Here is a 17,337-nt window from a genome sequence, read left to right as displayed (position 1 = left end):
GACCCTATGGAACCAAGGTTTAATACAGATATAAGGTTGCCGAAAATCTCAGACGTAAGAAACAAAAACAAGACAGACAACTACAACCAAGCAATAATAACTATATAGCTAGGAAAACTAAAAGACTAATTAATATTACCTAGGAAAGAAAAACCCACTACATTAATTAACCTAGGAACATGGAAAGACAAACTAGAAAGGCACAAATTGAACAGTCAGCTTTTAGGGAGTGCTGGCTGGGTCTTGGATGCCCAAATGGGTCCACGGCAAGGTTGATAATAGCTTGGCTTGGCTAGGCTAAGCTGTGGGCCAGGGCTGAGTTGTCTTGATCTGGACTCTTGTGCTGGCTCTTTTAGGTTGTGGTGCACCTGCATCAGATAGAAGAAGGGAAGGGAGATAGGTGGCTCTCTCAGCCCAGGCCTCTCACCTTTCTTTGACTCTCTCAGTCATAGCCTCTCTTGTTAAAACAAACACGACGAAACACGAACAAAAACAAAACAGAGCAAACAAAGATGACCCAGAGATTTAACGTGGTTCACACACCAATATGATGTGCTACATCCACGGGCGAAACTGAAGATGATTCACTATGTAAATGGAAGAAGATTACAGTGGAGATCTCTCAAGAACACCACAACGACAGCAAGAACTCTCATCTAGAAACCCTAACTCAAATCCCCAAATGTCACATGTTTCACTTGCTTACACAACAAGACATGAAAACATATAAATACTCCTCCAAATGGGTCGATCCATCAGTATTATCACAGACCTCAAAAAAATCCCATTCGGGTTGCCACCAAAAATGTCAGAGCGGGTCAATCTTCGAAACAGGTACAAGAATTCGAGACACACAACATCTCTTAGGACAATAAACATGCACAAAGCAAGCTTTCATTCTTCATAAAAATCGTGGGAGACTCCATAGGAGCCTGTTACATTATCTACGCAGCAGACTTGCTCCTCAAGAAAGAAACAAAAATAGAAGGTTACAATAAAATTGAAAATAGAAACTCTATTCTGTCCTAAACTGTAACTTGGATGCTTGATAGACAACCACATTATTTCCCGAGAGAATAAACTAAAAAGGTAACAAAATCAGTAGCAAGACCTCCTTTATTTCTTGCTGAATTAAAGGCAAAACCTATCCCACGATTTAGGTTTGAGAGACCCAAAAACTCCCAGCCCAGGTGGGCTGGCCCAGCTTGAGAGCTGGTTGGCTCTATGGCCCTGTGGGCTGGTCCACTAAGTGGTTGGATGGACCATTCCTTTGATTCCTACGGCTTGTTCAGTGCTTTCCATAGAATCTATCTGCATCAATCAAGATGACTCGGCCAAGGTTCAAATTGTGGATTTTGATGACTTAAGATCCTCTGTCAATCACTAGGGACATAATAGTACAAGTCTTGGAATCTGGATTCCTGAGCAATTCCAACTAATCTACTGATTAACTACCCAAGGCCTTTCCACATTACACTACTTAAGGGCTTTTGTCTCCTTCCCTCTCCCCGTTTTGTCTTTAATACAAAATTTCAATCCAACTAATTAAAGTCTGCTAAATGAATCCTATTTCACCATTCCGCACTATTTAGAGCAATGGCAGGGTTAATCTTTAGTACTTATGTCAATTTTGAGGCCATTTGTATGATTGGATCATGTTTCAGGACACACATGGCCTCCGGCCCTGAACAGAGTACAAATAAGCCATGGCCAATATTTTTATCGGTCACCTTTGTTTAGTTTTCCCAGCTAACAGATATTTTACCGGCAAAAATCTTTGGTTCTGATTTTACAAAATGCTCCAGAAGGCATTGCTAGGGAAAACCCTATCTTTGTCCCTTTAACCACATTTCACTAATGACAGTCTAGGGGAATCTACTGGAGGTATCAACTAATGCAAGTGTCTCCTCGTTGACGTCTTTCATTTCCACCAATAAGACTAATGGGTAACTCTCAATCAATGTGAGGCCCCCCTTATGTCTTTGGATTTGGAGGAAAGGAACTATATCAAGTTTTGATCAATAGGCTTGGTAGACGAAGGACCACATTCAAATAGCTTTGCAAGGAAAAAAGACCTTTACTTTGGTAGATACTAAAAAAAGCAGAGAAAAACAATTCTAGGAAAATTTTCCTTGAGTTTCAAGGGGCTACATTTTATAGCTATAATTAATAAAACATACAAATCCTCAGGGAAGTTCACCAATTTTTACATTTCTATGACCCCATGAAAGCACAGATACAAAAGGGAGTTCATAAGACAAGATGGAATAGATAGTCAGCTTCCCATAGTTTTAATACTTAATAACCTATAGAAATTTATATAAGGTAATTGATACTGGATCATATGCGTACTGACTTTACCTCTTCTGTCCAGTAATTTATGGTGAACTGCTAGACTATGTTGGTAAATTGACATTCGGAGCTGCTTTGAGCATATGTATCCAAGACATGCCATTGCCTATTTTCCATATTGGTTAGCATACAATTCCTGAATACATATATGAGGGCGGGCCTTGGTTCAATGGTAAGGTTGCTCCACCTTGACTAAGTGGTCACGCGATCGAGTCTGGAAACAGCCTCTCTGCGAAAGCAGGGGTAAGGCTGTGTACATTATGACCCTCCCCAGACCCGTAGTGGCGGGAACCTCGTGCACTAGGTACGCCCTTTATATATATATTGATGAAATTAGGAATAATGGTTTTTTTCTTATGTCCATAGCCCACTTTATTTATAATAGACTAGAGAATGTTCTAGAATAGGTACAAGTACAAGAATACCCCTAAGGGATAAAATAAAACAATTAGACAAAAATACCCTTGTATCCATATTACAATACTCCCCCTTAAGTTGGTGCTTAGATATCAATCACGCCCAACTTGGAAATAATTGGATGAAAAACCTTGCCGGGAAGGCCCTTTGTAAACATATCCTCCAACTGCCCTGAAGAGGTAATAAAGGGAATACAAATGATGCCTTGTTCTAACTTCTCCTTGATGAAGTGATGGTCAATCTCAACATGCTTCGTCCAATCATGTTGGACCGGGTTATGAGCAATACTAATGGTAGATTTACTGTCACAAAAAAGCTGCATGGGAAGTTGAACAGGAACACACAAATCCTGAAGAAGACCCTGGAGCCAAAGAAGTTCACAAATTCCATGGGCCATAGCCCTAAACTCAGCCTTTGCACTAGAATGAGCAACCACTGCCTGCTTCTTGCTCTGCCAAGTAACGCGATTTCCACCAACTAGAGTACAATATATGGAGGTAGATTGTCTATTATCGAGAGAGCCAACCCAATCAACATCAGTGTAAGCCCCACTGTGTAGATGATCATTGAGAGAAAAAAGAACTCCTTGGCCAGGAGCAGATTTCAAGTACCTCAAGATCCGATATACAACCTCCAAGTGTCCAGAATATGGATCATGCATGTATTGATTGACCATGCTTACGGAAAATGCAATATTTGGTCTAATGTGGGAGAGATAAATCACTCACAACCAATCTTTGATAACCTCCTTTGACCATAGGTTCAGCATCCTTTTGCTTCAAGTGGAATATCAGCCGGTTTGCACCGTAGTATCCCAGTGTCAGATAAAAGGTCAAGAGTATACTTCCGTTGAGAAAGGAAAATACCTTGATCAGACCGAGCAACCTCAATCCCAAGGAAGTATCGTAACTTACCTAGGTCTTTAGTCAAGCTATTTCAACAACGTCATTCCCTGTAACTACGATATCATCGACATATACAATGAGGATAGTAATCAGCTAACCAGTCTTCTTGATGAACAAAGTATGATTAGCATTACTCTGTTTGTAACCCACAAACAACATGGCTTTATGGAAACACCCAAACCATGCTTGAGGAGATTGCTTTAGCCCATATAACGTCCGTGTCAATTTGTATACCTTACCATGGGTTTTCGGACTAGAGAAGCCAGGAGGAACATCCATGTACACCTCCTCTTCAAGTTACCCATGAAGAAATGCATTTTTTACGTCTAGTTGTTGCAACTCCCATCCCAAGTTGACTGCACACGAAAGAATAACTCGAACAGTATTCAACTTGGCCATTGGAGCAAATGTCTCCTGATAGTCCATGCCAAAAGTCTGAGTAAAGCCCCTGGCAATCAACCTAGCCTTGTATCTGTCTATTGTGCTATCCATTTTTTGTTTCATAGTAAACACCCACGTGCAGCCCACAGGTGCCTGGAGGAAGAGTGACTAAGTCCCATGTCTCATTTTTTCCAAATGCCCTCATCTCTTCCACCATTGCAACCTTCCATTTAGGATCAGCCAAAGCTTCTTGCCAGTGCGTAGGAGTAGGAACAGATGACAAGGAAGAAACAAATGTATGAAAAGAGGGTGAAAGATAATCATAAGAGACAACATTAGAAATGAGATGTTAAGTGCAAGTCCTAAGGGGATTACGAATAGCAATAGGTAAATCAAGTGTAGGATAAAAAATAGTAACACCAGGAGAAAGAAACTCACCAGATGGATACAATGCAGGAGAACTTGGATTAGGAGGACACGATTGGAGTGGCGCAGTGGTAGTGGTGGCTTCATCTTGTTGCCGTTTGGACTTGGAGCGAACAAAGACCTTTAATGGAACTGTGGATTTTCTTGAACAAAAGCCGTTGGTTCCTCTTGGGCAGAAATAGGCTCCCCCTGGACAGAAACCATTGGCATATCAGTATCTTCCTGAACCTGAACCGAATCTGGCATTGGAGCAAGTAGAGGCACATCTTCCCTTGAAGAGGTGTGGCGGTGGAAAAATATGCCTCAGTCTCATGGAACTCCACATCCATAGAGACAAACATACGGTGAGAGGAAGGATGATAACACTTGTACCCCTTTTGACTCGCCGAATAGCCAAGGAAAATACACCGGATGCCATGTGGATCAAGCTTACCGTGCTAGTGATGATTACGAACAAAGCACACACAGCCAAAAACCTTTGGAGGAACAACAAAGGTGGACGATCCCAGAAGCAACTCCAAAGGGCAGCGAGAGTCCAGAACACATGAAGGCATTTGATTGATGAGATATGCGGCCGTGAGAACAGCCTCACTCCAATAGTTGGAATTTAGGAGATGAAGATGAGAAAGAAGGAAAGAGGAAGATGAGAGGAGAAGAGAGAAGGAGGAGAAGAAGAAGAAGACAAAGAAAGGGAGGAGAGTGAGTTCGGTGGAATGTGTTGGGAGAGTATTCTCAACTCTCCCATATATTCATTCACTTAACTTGGAAAATAGAAATGACATCCCTGCCCCCCAAGCTGATATAAGATAGCTAAGGGAGGTAAAAGGTAAAAAAGATAAAAGACATAATACATCAAATTACAACATTATGGGCATATACCTAAAATAACCTTATTAATTCTAACACTCCCCCTCAAGCTGGAGAATAAATGTCATACATTCCCAACTTGCACAGAAAGGTACTGAACTGATGAGGAATAAGACCTTTGGTGAAGATGTTTGCTAATTGGTCACTAGTTCTTACAAAAGGAGTGCATGTGTCTAGAGTCGATCTTCTCTTTGATGAAGTGCCTGTCCACCTCAATATGCTTTGTTTTGTCATATTGCACAGGATTGTGGGCTGTACTTATAGCAGCTTTGTTATCGCAACAAAGTCTCATAGGTGCTTCAGTATCAAACCCCAATTCTTGAACTAGCTTCTTTAACCATAGAAGTTCACAAACTCTATGGGCCATAGCCCTAAACTCGGCCTTTGCACTAGATCTGGCCACCACAGGTTGCTTTTTGCTCCTCCAAGTGAACAAATTACCGCCCACAAATGTACAGTAACCTGATGTAGATCGTCTATCTGAAACTGAACCAGCCCAATCTGCATCAGTGAAGCCCTCAATTCTCAAATGGTTGTGTTTGGCATATAGGAGGCCTTTCCCTGGGCAGGACTTCAAGTACCTGAGAATCCGGTATACAACATCCAAGTGCCCACTCTTGGGTGCATGCATAAATTGACTCACCACCCCAACTGCATAGGTGATATCTGGGCGAGTCAAAGAGAGATAAATCAATTTTCCTACAAGTCTTTGGTATTTCCCTGTATCAACTAGTGAAGGTCCACAATATTCCCCTAATTTTTTATTCTGATCAATAGGAGAGTTTACTGGCTTGCAACCCAGCATTCTTGTCTCTTTCAGTAAGTTCCTTTCTTAGATCTGGACACTTCAATTCCCAAGAAATACTTCAAAGGTCCAAGATCTTTAATTTCAAATTGTTGGGCCAAATAGGACTTCAATCTCATTATTTCAGCTTTGTCATTCCCAGTCAGCACAATATCATCCACATAGACAATGAGGGCTGTGATAGTGTCTTTCCTGCTTGAATTATAACGCCACCAATTCCAACATGTGAAGCACTGGAGCCTCTCTCATCTTATGCTTAATCAGTGCAAAAGCTTTCGTAGCAGGTGTTCATTGGGATTTACCCTTTGCTTCATACATTCAGTAATGGGTGCCATGATGACGCTAAAATTATGGATGAACACCGATAAAACGAAGCTAAGCAATGCTAGCAATGCTGAGTTCTCCTCTCTCTTCCTAATCCTCAACACCTTCTTTTGTTTTATCAAACATTTCAATAGATTATGTCTTCTTTTTAGTTTCCTTTCATTTTAAGAAGTTCTTAATTTGCTCTGTTCTCTATCACTTTTAGTTTGCGTTGACAATAGACTAATGGACCATAAAAGCTGTGAATCATAGATCTATCTTGGATAATGACCTTGTAAACCATTTAATGCATTAGGAACGCCACTATAGTTTTCCTCTCTCTCTCTCTCTCTATATATATATATATATATATATATATATTACTGAAAGATAACAATGGTAAGTTTACATGAATATTATGATTGACTACTGCATAATGTATTTGGGACAGTACCCTGTTGTAGTGCCGCTGTTGGTCTTTTCTTTGGGGCTTCAGCTCTTTGTTTTTGTTGTATACTACTCCATCTTGGTTCTCCTTTTTCTTCTATTGCGATAAAATGCTTTTTTATCTATCAACAAAAGAAAAATATAGACTTCTAAATATGACTGCTTACTCCAAGTCATTCCTTACTCTTTTCTTTCTTCAATTTATATGACGTTAATCATGAGGATCCTGCCACTGCGGGGTTTGGGGAGGGGTAGATATGTACACTGTCATACCCCTGCTTCACGGAGAGGCTATTCCTGATTTGAACTCAGGACCACTAGGTAGCAATGGAGCAAACTTACCTTTTCACCAAGGCCCGCCTTCTAATTCATATGATGTTTATCATGTGTGCAAAAGAACTTTGTGTATAGTTTATTTGAAACTATCATGTCTAAATGAGCAAGAGGAAACTGTAAAAATAAACATGATATTGTGTATGCAAATGTTCTTCATGGTTGCCCTTTTATTTCTCTTTTGTAAATCATTATCTTTAATAATTAAACAACAAATTCTCAATGGGCTTTTGATTTCTGCTTTATGATTATAATGTAAAATGAATTTGCAGGGTTAGAGGCTTTAGCAGCATTCATGACTTCAAACTAGGCGCTGAGGCTTGCTTGCCCATCATAAATGCAATACTGACTGAGCTGAAAAATAAAACGTATCCTGAAAGATGCTTTTTGAATGTGGATTTGCCGACAACCATTGCAAGTCATAAGGTGATATTCAGAATCAAATTAATGGCTAGAGAATCTATTCTTTCATCTGATTTTATCAAATCAGAATTGGAAGAATATGAGCTTTCGGTATCCATCAAATAAACCGAACAATCGTTACTAGGGGCAATCACGGATATTTAAGGGATCGTAGATCTTTTTTACCAATGTGTCAGAGAACCAACTCTGCAAATATGTTAATCTTTTGTAACATAGCTAAATGATTGGTGGTGAAATCTTCACATGTTCATGTTGGCTGGATTTGGGCTGACTAGAAGTCATTGTATTATTTATTTATCTGTTTTTATTGATCTAAATTAGGTTACTAGTATGGGGATGATGGTTGCAAGAAGTGAATACAATAAAAGATATTAGTAGGTTAGTTACAGCAGAACACTCTTCTGCAAGGGGTGTAGGGAGGGGGAGATCATTGTTAACAAGCCCACTCCCAAACTGGTTGAGCAATGTAGGACTGAAAAAAAAAAGAATAAAAATAAAATGGCGTGGCAAAAGTTTTTTTAGCCTTTTTCCTCGGGTCTATTCCAAGAACTTTGCAGATCAACTACCATTCTATGACTCTCACCACACCATCATAACTGATTCTGTTGTCCTTTGAAATTTCCCCAAAACCTCAAGAACAAGTGAACAACAGTCTTAGCTGATACATTTACTAATTTAAGACACTGTAGAAAAACAGGCCAAAAACCAGATTAGGGACACAAAGATAGCAGATGAATACCACTCTTCAGACAATAGCTACTTAAAGTGTTAAATTATGTACACCCTCGGGGGTATTCTGGTCTTTTGGGTGTTTTATTTATTTTTTATTTATGTATTTATGAACAAGGGTAGAAATGTAATTAGGGCTGTGACACTGTTCACGTGAACAGTATCATGAACAGTGTTTCCCCTTGTAATCTCTTTTATTATTATTATGAATAGAGAGCTTGACTGATCTCATTGATCATTCAAGCATTATTCCACAAACCTGTTTTGTTAACATGGTATCAGAGTCAAAATTTCTCTGATCTAAGTTTTCAAAACCCACCCCCTTTCTATCGTTTTTTCTTTCCTCCCCTTCTCTCGATTTCTTTTCTCTCCTTTTTTCCCCTTTGCTTCTCCTCCCTTCCTAAGGTCAGCACTACAGAGGTGACCATATGATCTAGTTGCTGCCCTATTCCCACCTCTGTTTTTCCCCTTTATGAGATAATTTATTTGGTTCGATTGCTGCTGGTTCCTGTCTGCGATTTTTGGAGTTTCCAGAATTTTGAAGCCCTAGCCACTACCATTGATCAAGGCTGGTTTTCTGCATATTGGACACTCATCTCGCGATCTGGACCAGCTGCCCTCAAGCCTTTTTTGGTTGTTGAAGACCCCTTCTCCCAATCGATTCCTCTTTTTTAGGGTTTTCTAAAACCTTGATCATTATCGATTTTTGGGAATTGGGCTGTTTGCTGCTGTTTTTTATTGGAGCTTCTTCCCTTCATCAAGGACATCCTCTACAGGTTCCTGGACAGATTCGATCAAGCTTCTTCGTCAATTTTTTTTGGATCCCCATCACCACATCGATCTCCAATTTCGGGTTCTCTTCCAAAACCCTGACATTATCGATCTCTGTGGAAGGGATCTCTCTGTTGCTGCTGATTTTTTGGGAGCTGTTTTGCCCTTCATATTGGCCCACTCAACCTTGATTTCAGCTCTTGGTTTGGTGTAATTGCTGGTTTTTCATTCTCCACAGCCTTATTGCAACTATGGGTGACTCTGCTGATTCCACTGCAACTTCTAATCAACCTGGACATGAAAAATCAGATTATCATACTTTTCAGCCCAATCCCATCAAACTTGATGGCAGCAACTACCTATTGTGGTCTCGGTCAGCCTCTTTTGCTATTGCTGGCCGTGGTCTCACTGGCCACATTGATGGCACTGTTCCCATGCCTGCTGCCCTGACTCGTTGGCTTGCCAACAATGGTGTTCTCATGTCTTATTTGATTGGTTCTATGACTTCGGACATTGCACATGGGTTCCTCCTTTTTGATACAGCTTCTCAGGTTTGGTCAGCCTATAAGGAAACGTACGGACAACTTGGTAATGATGCACAGGTCTTTGAACTCAGGAAGAAGGTTCTTCATAATACTCAGGGGGACTTAACAGTCTCTAAATATTATGCTACTCTGCGCAACCTTTGGCAACAGTTGGACCACTTCTCTGATTACCAACCTGATAATGCTACTAATCTGGCTGCCTATAAGAAGCATGTGGATAAAATCAGGGTCTATGACTTCTTGGCTGGGTTGAATGTTGAGTATGACCCAATTCGTGTTCAAGTGTTGGGCCATTCCCCTTTTCCCAAACTTGAGCAGTCTTATACCTTGGTCTCCTCTGAAGAAAATCGCCGAGCTGCTATGTTGCACCCTGCTGTCCCTGACAGATCAGCCCTTCAGACTACTATACCGGCTCCTTCTACACCAGCTGGCACTCTCTCTGTGGGTGGTACTACTAACAGCACTATTACTTGTGAGCATTGTCATAAGCCTTATCACACCAAGGACAAATGTTGGAAACTTCATGGGAAGCCTGCTGACTTTGAGGCTAAACGGGCTGCCAAGCGAAAACCAAAACCAAGGCCAATCACTTTGAGTTTGTCACTGCAGCCCCTACTACTGACACTGGCCTATCTCAGGAGGATTTACAGGCATTCCTACGTGTGCTAAAGTCTTCCACTGCTGCTGCCTCTACTACACCAGCTACTGCCACTTCGTCTACTCCTTCAGGTTCACACTTTGCTCGGTCAGGTATTTCGTTTGGTGGTCATTGTGCCTTTGTAGCTTCCTATCCTTGGATCATTGATCCTGGAGCTACAGATCACATGACCGGGTCCTCTAGCCTCTTCTATCGTTATTGTCCTACCTCTGGGAAAGACAAAGTCAAGGTGGCTGATGGTTCCCTTTCCTCCGTTTCTGGAAAAGGAATCATTAACTGCACTCCTTCCCTTCCTTTGTCCAATGTTTTACATATTCCAAATTTTACTACTAACCTTCTTTCTATTAGTAGTATAACTCGTGATCTTAACTGCAAAATAACATTTTTTCCTTTCCATTGTGTTTTTCAGGATCTGGACTCTGGGAAGACGATTGGATTGGGTAAAGTGCATGGTGGCCTATACCTGCTTGACGATGGACGTCTCACTCCACCTCCATTACTACCACTACATCAGAATTCCTTAGTATCTTCTGAAATTTATCTGTGGCACTCTAGATTAGGTCACCCCCCCTTAAGCATCTTAACATCTTTATTTCCTACTTTGGTCAAACATTGTGATAAAACCGATTTCTTTTGTAAGGCTTGTGTTCTGGCCAAACAGACACGTTCAACTTATTCTATTTCTAATAAAAGGAGTTCTTCACTTTTTCACTTAGTACATTCTGATGTTTGGGGCCCCAGTTGTAAGACTTCGGTTTCTGGTCACCGTTGGTTTGTCTCTTTTATTGATTGTCATTCTAGACACACATGGGTTTATCTTTTACACACCAAAAGTCAAGTTTTTTCTTGTTTTCAGCATTTCCATAACATGGCCAAAACTCAATTCAATGCTACTCTCAAAGTCTTAAGAAGTGATAATGGGACTGAGTATACAGAGACTCAATTTCAGAAATACCTTGCTGATAATGGGATTGGTCATCAGACAAGTTGTGTTGATACCCCAACCCAAAATGGTGTGGCTGAAAGGAAGAACCGACACTTGTTGGAAGTGGCCTGGGCGTTGATGTTTTTGCGCCATGTTCCCTCCCAATATTGCGGGGATGCTATTCTTACTACAACCTATCTTATTAATCAGTTGCCTTCCCGTGTTCTTGACTCCCGCAGTCTGGCCGATATTTTACATGGGAATTCCACCTTTGTGGTTCCTCCTAAAGTTTTAGGTTGTGTGTGTTATGCCAGAGACACTAAACCTCATGGCAAATTTGATCCTCGTGGGTTAAGGTGTATTTTTTTGGGTTATTCTCCAACCCAGAAAGGTTATAAGTGTTAGCACCCTCCTTCTCATCGTACTTTGGTCAGTATGGATGTGGTCTTTCATGAAAGTCTTGCCTATTATCAGTCTTCACATCTTCAAGGGGAGAATTCTGGTTCCAGTGAAGATGTGCTTGTGTTTCCTCCCCTTGAAATTCCTCCTTTGGCTGCTGCCCAGCCTCCTACCACTGCTGCCCAGCCTCCTATCGTTGCTGTCTAGCCTCCTTTGGCTGCTGCCCAGCCTCCTTTGGCTGCTGTCCCTTCATCTGTAGGGACTCCTTTACAGGGGGAGTAAGTAGGAAATAATGGTAGTAGTGATCATTGTCAGGGGGAGTTGACTCCAGTCCAGAGAACCATCAGTGAATTTCAGAAGAAAATTGACAACTCTAATATCATCACCTACAAGAGACACTCCAACAGAGGGCAGCATCAATCCACTGTGGCACCAATACCTATCCAATTACCAACCCAGGAGTCAGATCCTCCTCCTCCTTGTGGTGAGACCTCTCCTTCCGATCTACCTATTGCTCATCGAAAAGGTACTAGGACTTGCACTCTGCACCCCATTTCTCGCTTTGTTTCTTATAGTTCTCTTTCTCCATCTTTTCGTGCATTTGTGTCCTCTCTTTCTTTTGTTCCTATTCCTAAAAATTGGCAGGAAGCATATACAGATGGAAAGTGGAAGGCAACTATGTCGGAAGAAATGAGAGCTTTAGAAAAAAACAACACTTGGGATCTTGTAACCCTCCCTCCAGGAAAAAAACCAGTGGGATGTAAGTGGGTGTTTGTGGTCAAACAAAAGATTGATGGGTCTGTGGATTGGTATAAGGCACGTTTGGTTGCAAAGGGCTTCACCCAAACATATGGGATTGACTATCAGGAGACTTTTGCCCCTGTTGCAAAATTGAATACAGTTCGGGTTTTACTATCGTGTACAGTTAATCTTGGATGGGATCTCCAACAGTTGGATGTGAAGAATGCCTTCCTAAATGGGGAACTTTGTGAGGAGGTATACATGGATATTCCACCAGGTTTTTCTTTTGACAATAATGAAGGCAAGGTATGCAAATTGAAGCGAGCATTGTATGGGCTGAAGCAGTCACCTCGAGCATGGTTTGGTCGGTTCCACAAGGCAATGACATCTGTTGGCTACAAGCAAAGTAATGCTAATCATACTCTCTTTATAAAGAGGGCTGGTGAGAAGCTCACTGTTCTTATAGTGTATGTGGATGACATTGTGGTTACAGGTAATGATGGGGATGAGATCAGCCGGTTAAAGAGGTTTCTTGGGCAGGAATTCGAGATTAAAGATCTAGGGCCGCTACGGTACTTTCTTGGGATTGAGGTTGCCAGATCTTCTAAAGGCATCTTTTTCTCCTAAAGGAAGTATGTCCTAGACTTGTTGGCTGAAACTGGTCTGTTAGGATGCCACCCTTCAGATACTCCTATGGAGGCTACTGTTCGTCTCAAAGAAAAGGAGGGTGAACCTGTTGATAAAGGCCGGTACCAACGCCTAGTGGGAAAGCTGATTTATCTCTCACACACTCGTCCTGATATTGCTGTTGCTGTGAGTACTGTGAGTCAGTTCATGCATGATCCCTATTCTTCTCACATAGAGGTTATTCTTCGGATTCTCCACTACTTGAAGTCAGCTCCTGGAAAAGGCATTCTTCTGTCTCCTAATGGCAACCTACGGGTAGAGGCGTATACCGATGCTGACTGGGCTGGTTCTGCAGATCGAAAGTCTATCTTTGGGTACTGTTCTTTTGTAGGTGGCAATTTGGTCACTTGGTGTAGCAAGAAGCATAATGTGGTGGCTCGTTCTAGTACTGAAGCCGAGTTTTGGGCTATGGCACAAGGCATTTGTGAGTTACTTTGGTTGAAAGGCTTGCTACAAGATCTTGGTGTTCCTGTTCATCTTCATCTTCCCATGATGTTGTACTGTGATAACAAAGCTGCAATCAGCATTGCACACAACCCGGTACAGCATGATCGCACTAAACATGTTGAAGTGGACAGACATTTCATCAAGGAAAAGCTGGAAGAAGGGTTGATTTGTGTTCCCTTTGTGAAGTCTGCTGATCAGGTTGCTGATATCTTCACTAAGGGATTATCTGGGAAATTGTTCCATCCCATTCTAGTCAAGTTGGGCATGATTGATATATTTGCACCAACTTGAGGGAGTGTTAAATTATGTACACCAGAATACCATGGGGGTATTCTGGTCTTTTGGGTGTTTTATTTATTTTTTATTTGTATTTATGAGCAAGGGTAGAAATGTAATTAGGGCTGTGACACTGTTAATGTGAACAGTGTCGTGAATAGTGTTTCCCCTTTTAATCTCTTTTATTATTATTATAAATAGAGAGCTTGACTGATCTCATTGTCATTCAAGCATTATTCCACAAACCTGTTTTGTTAACATAAAGCAATGATTAAGAAACTACTATTTGCTCGTTCTCCAAATTTCAGATCTGCCTCCACTCTGAAATAGTCAGATCCAAAGAATTGATTTACTCTTTTCCAGTTAAAGCACCAATGACTCAGAGAGTCAATATTGCATAGGAATTTTGTCAAGAACTAAGTTCTGCAGTATTTTCTGACAATTTTGAAAAAAATCCCACCAAAATTTACATGCTTAACCATGTCACATCCTGTTTATCTGTAAAATTCCTAAATTTAGGCATATAGATTAATGACTCACTGAACCATTTTTTGCTTCAATTGACAGTGTGGCTGGTAACATCAACCATGTGCTAGATGAAGTCTGAAGCTACTAACAAACTCTTTGATGGAGGGCCAACGAACACTAACCATAAACTAAGGAATTAGAGCTGAGAAATGAGGATATAGGCCAGAGTTCACACAGGACAGATTAGGGATATTTTTGATTGTTACAACATCAGAATATGAAAAACCAGCAGCAGGGAGAGATAAGGAGACGAAGGAGGAGGGAAGAGAAGCTGTTCAGAGAACTCACAGCCGATGCACTCCTCTCCCAGATCTTATTTATAATAATAAAAGAAGAAGATTACAATCAGAACTTTCCTAATCAGAATAGGAAAGAAATAAGAAAGGAAAAACTCCTAGAAAAATGGAACCACAAATTTTTTTTTTAAACCTGAATATTACCTGGGACCCATGTCAGCCCCTAGCATTTTATTTATTTCCAAAAAGAATCAAAGAATACAAGGGGGGGACATTCCACCTTACCCCAAACCAAGTCACACAAGCGCTCAATAGCCTCTCTAAGTGAACTCTTACTCCCATACAAGCAAAGCCCGCATGCTAAAACCTGAAGACTGGCATCCCTGCCTTGTCCTCCCTAATAATACCTGTGAAGCCCCCCCCCCCCCAAGCAGGCAGCCCTGGTGGAAGGTGAAAGAAGAGCCCGTATCACACGCGTGATTAGCCAGCCAATCCGCTGCTCTGTTGCTTTCCCGAAATGCGAAAGGCACATTAGCCCGAGTCAGAGAGACAAGCGCCAAAACTTCGTGGAACCAGTACCATCCCTTCCATAAATTACACCTCTTGAGGTTGACCATTCTAACTATGGTAGCCGAATCAGAGTTTACCACCACCTTCGCAAGACCAAGCTCCTGGCATAGACACAAACCATCCCTCAGCACTCTGAGCACTGCTATGGAATTAGTGCATTCCCCATAGAAATTAGCAAAAGCTGCCAGCACCACTCCATTCTGATCCCTAATCACCCCTCCCCCTCCACCATGTCTAGGGTTCCCCTTGCAGGCTCCATCCATATTAAGCTTAACGGAGAGAAAAGGGGGGCACCACTAAACAGGGAGGGGGTGTTTCAGCTTTGTAGATGGCGTCATCAAGCCTAAACACTGGAGAATTAAGTCATCCCTAGGGGATCCCAGCCGACCGACCTTGGAGGGCAGCTAAACCTCTCTTACCCATCCTTTAATGTGCTCAATAATGGATGTTGCACTACAACACCTCTCCCCATGCCTTCTACTGTTTCTCTCCTTCCAAAGCTCCCAAACAATCAAAGCAGGCAAGATTCCAGTGATGTAAGCTTCCCGACTCTTGCAGCTTCCCGACTCTTGCCAGAGCAACACCCGACTTCTGACATCCTGAGAGGGCAGAAAGGTATGACCAAAAGCCGGGAAGCCGGGAAAAGAAATCCCAAACCTTAGAAGCCGTACCACTAGAACCCAAGCAGTGATCCGTGGTTTCCCTCCTTGGCTGTCCACAACAGTTGCACCTAGAAGCCAGGGGAATGCCAAGAGCCATCAGAGAATCATCAATGGGGATCTTACCCATAAGAAGCTGCCATGAAAAGAAAGCCACTTTCAGGGGCACCGCTTGACGCCATACCCATTTAGCAAAGGGTGTTCCTGGAGACCCACACCGAACTTCATTCCATGCCGACCTAGTAGAGAAACGGCCATCACTAGCAGGAGTCCAAACCAAAACATCGTCTCTATCTGAAAGCACAAAATTCCCTAGTGTGATGCTGCCCCTTACTGCCTCAGAGTCAATGAGGCTTAAGATGTCCTCCCTCCAAGCCCCCTCCTCATCAACCGCATCCTTAACACACAGATCCAGATCCACTAGCAGACCATTATCCACAAAATCGATCAAGGGGCCAACCCCCACCCAGTTATCCAGCCAAAAGGAGATATTGCCAGATCCAAGCAGCCACCTTGACCTCTCCAACATGAACCCCTTGAACTCCAACGTGCTATGCCAAGTCTTAGAGCCAGCCCCCACCAATCCTGCCAACGAAGCATGCATATTCTTGAAGTACTTGGCTCTGAAAAATCTTCCCACAGAGAGCGATCCAACAATACTTTCCAAAGACCTTTCAGCCTGAGGGAGAGGCCCACATCCTCAAGGAGCCGAATTCCCAGCCCCCCTTCCTCAAGAGGCCTACAAACCTTCTGCCAGTTCACCCAGTGCCTGCGATTACCCCATTCAGAGCTGCCCCCAAAAAAATCAGCAAAAATCCCGTAAAGCCTACGAAGGACAGCTTTTGGCGGATCCAGAGTGGCCAGGACATGAAGTGGCATTAAGGAGAGAACATGCCTTAAAAGCGTAACACGACCTCCAGCAGATAATAACCTTCCTTTCCACCCCGCCACCTTACTCCTAATCTTCTCCACCGACCCATCAAAGAAACAGATTTTGAGCCTACCCGAGTGGAGAGGAGCTCCCAAATAAGTGATAGGGAGAGACTTCCTGGGAAAGCCAGTGACCACCCCCACCATACAGGCTGCAGCCATTGAGGTTTTTTCCCCCAACATGAAGCAGCTTTTCTGCTTGTTAACAAGCTGCCCTGAAAAACCTTCATATCTGGTTATGAAGCCCATAATTCGCTTGAGAGAGCTCTTCAAACCTCTAGCAAAAATGATAGTGTCGTCTACAAAGAGGCAATGTGAAACCCCAGGGCACCCTCTTGGAAGACTGTAATAGCCACTACTAACCTAATAAAAACAGTAGGAATAAAAATAGAAACAAAATAGTCCATGATAGAGGGACTCCTATCGTGGTTTACACAAGAGGGCCCCCGATATCTTAACACTCCCCCTCAAGCTGGAGCATATAATCACCCATGCCCAACTTGACACAATTCTTCCCAAGGATTTAAGTCTCGGTATCGGGTATCGTATCGGTCAGGCGATTTTAAGAGACGTATCG

The 17,337-nt window shown here is 42.2% G+C and overlaps 1 protein-coding gene across 2 annotated transcripts in view; it reads left to right on the top strand.

Annotated features, from left to right (window-relative positions):
• Window positions 1-17,337, top strand: part of LOC122643488 (5'-nucleotidase SurE-like) — a 73,592-nt gene that overhangs the window by 18,715 nt on the left and 37,540 nt on the right. For both annotated transcript variants that reach the window (XM_043837112.1, XM_043837108.1), the window contains exon 6: window positions 7,509-7,662. In XM_043837112.1, the coding sequence (XP_043693047.1) occupies window positions 7,509-7,662 (154 nt within the window). The remainder of the gene's footprint in view (window positions 1-7,508; window positions 7,663-17,337) is intronic.

The sequence above is a fragment of the Telopea speciosissima genome, chromosome 1 (assembly GCF_018873765.1).
Source record: "Telopea speciosissima isolate NSW1024214 ecotype Mountain lineage chromosome 1, Tspe_v1, whole genome shotgun sequence".
Classification (NCBI taxonomy): domain Eukaryota; kingdom Viridiplantae; phylum Streptophyta; class Magnoliopsida; order Proteales; family Proteaceae; genus Telopea; species Telopea speciosissima.
This window is presented reverse-complemented; position numbering and strand designations above follow the sequence as displayed.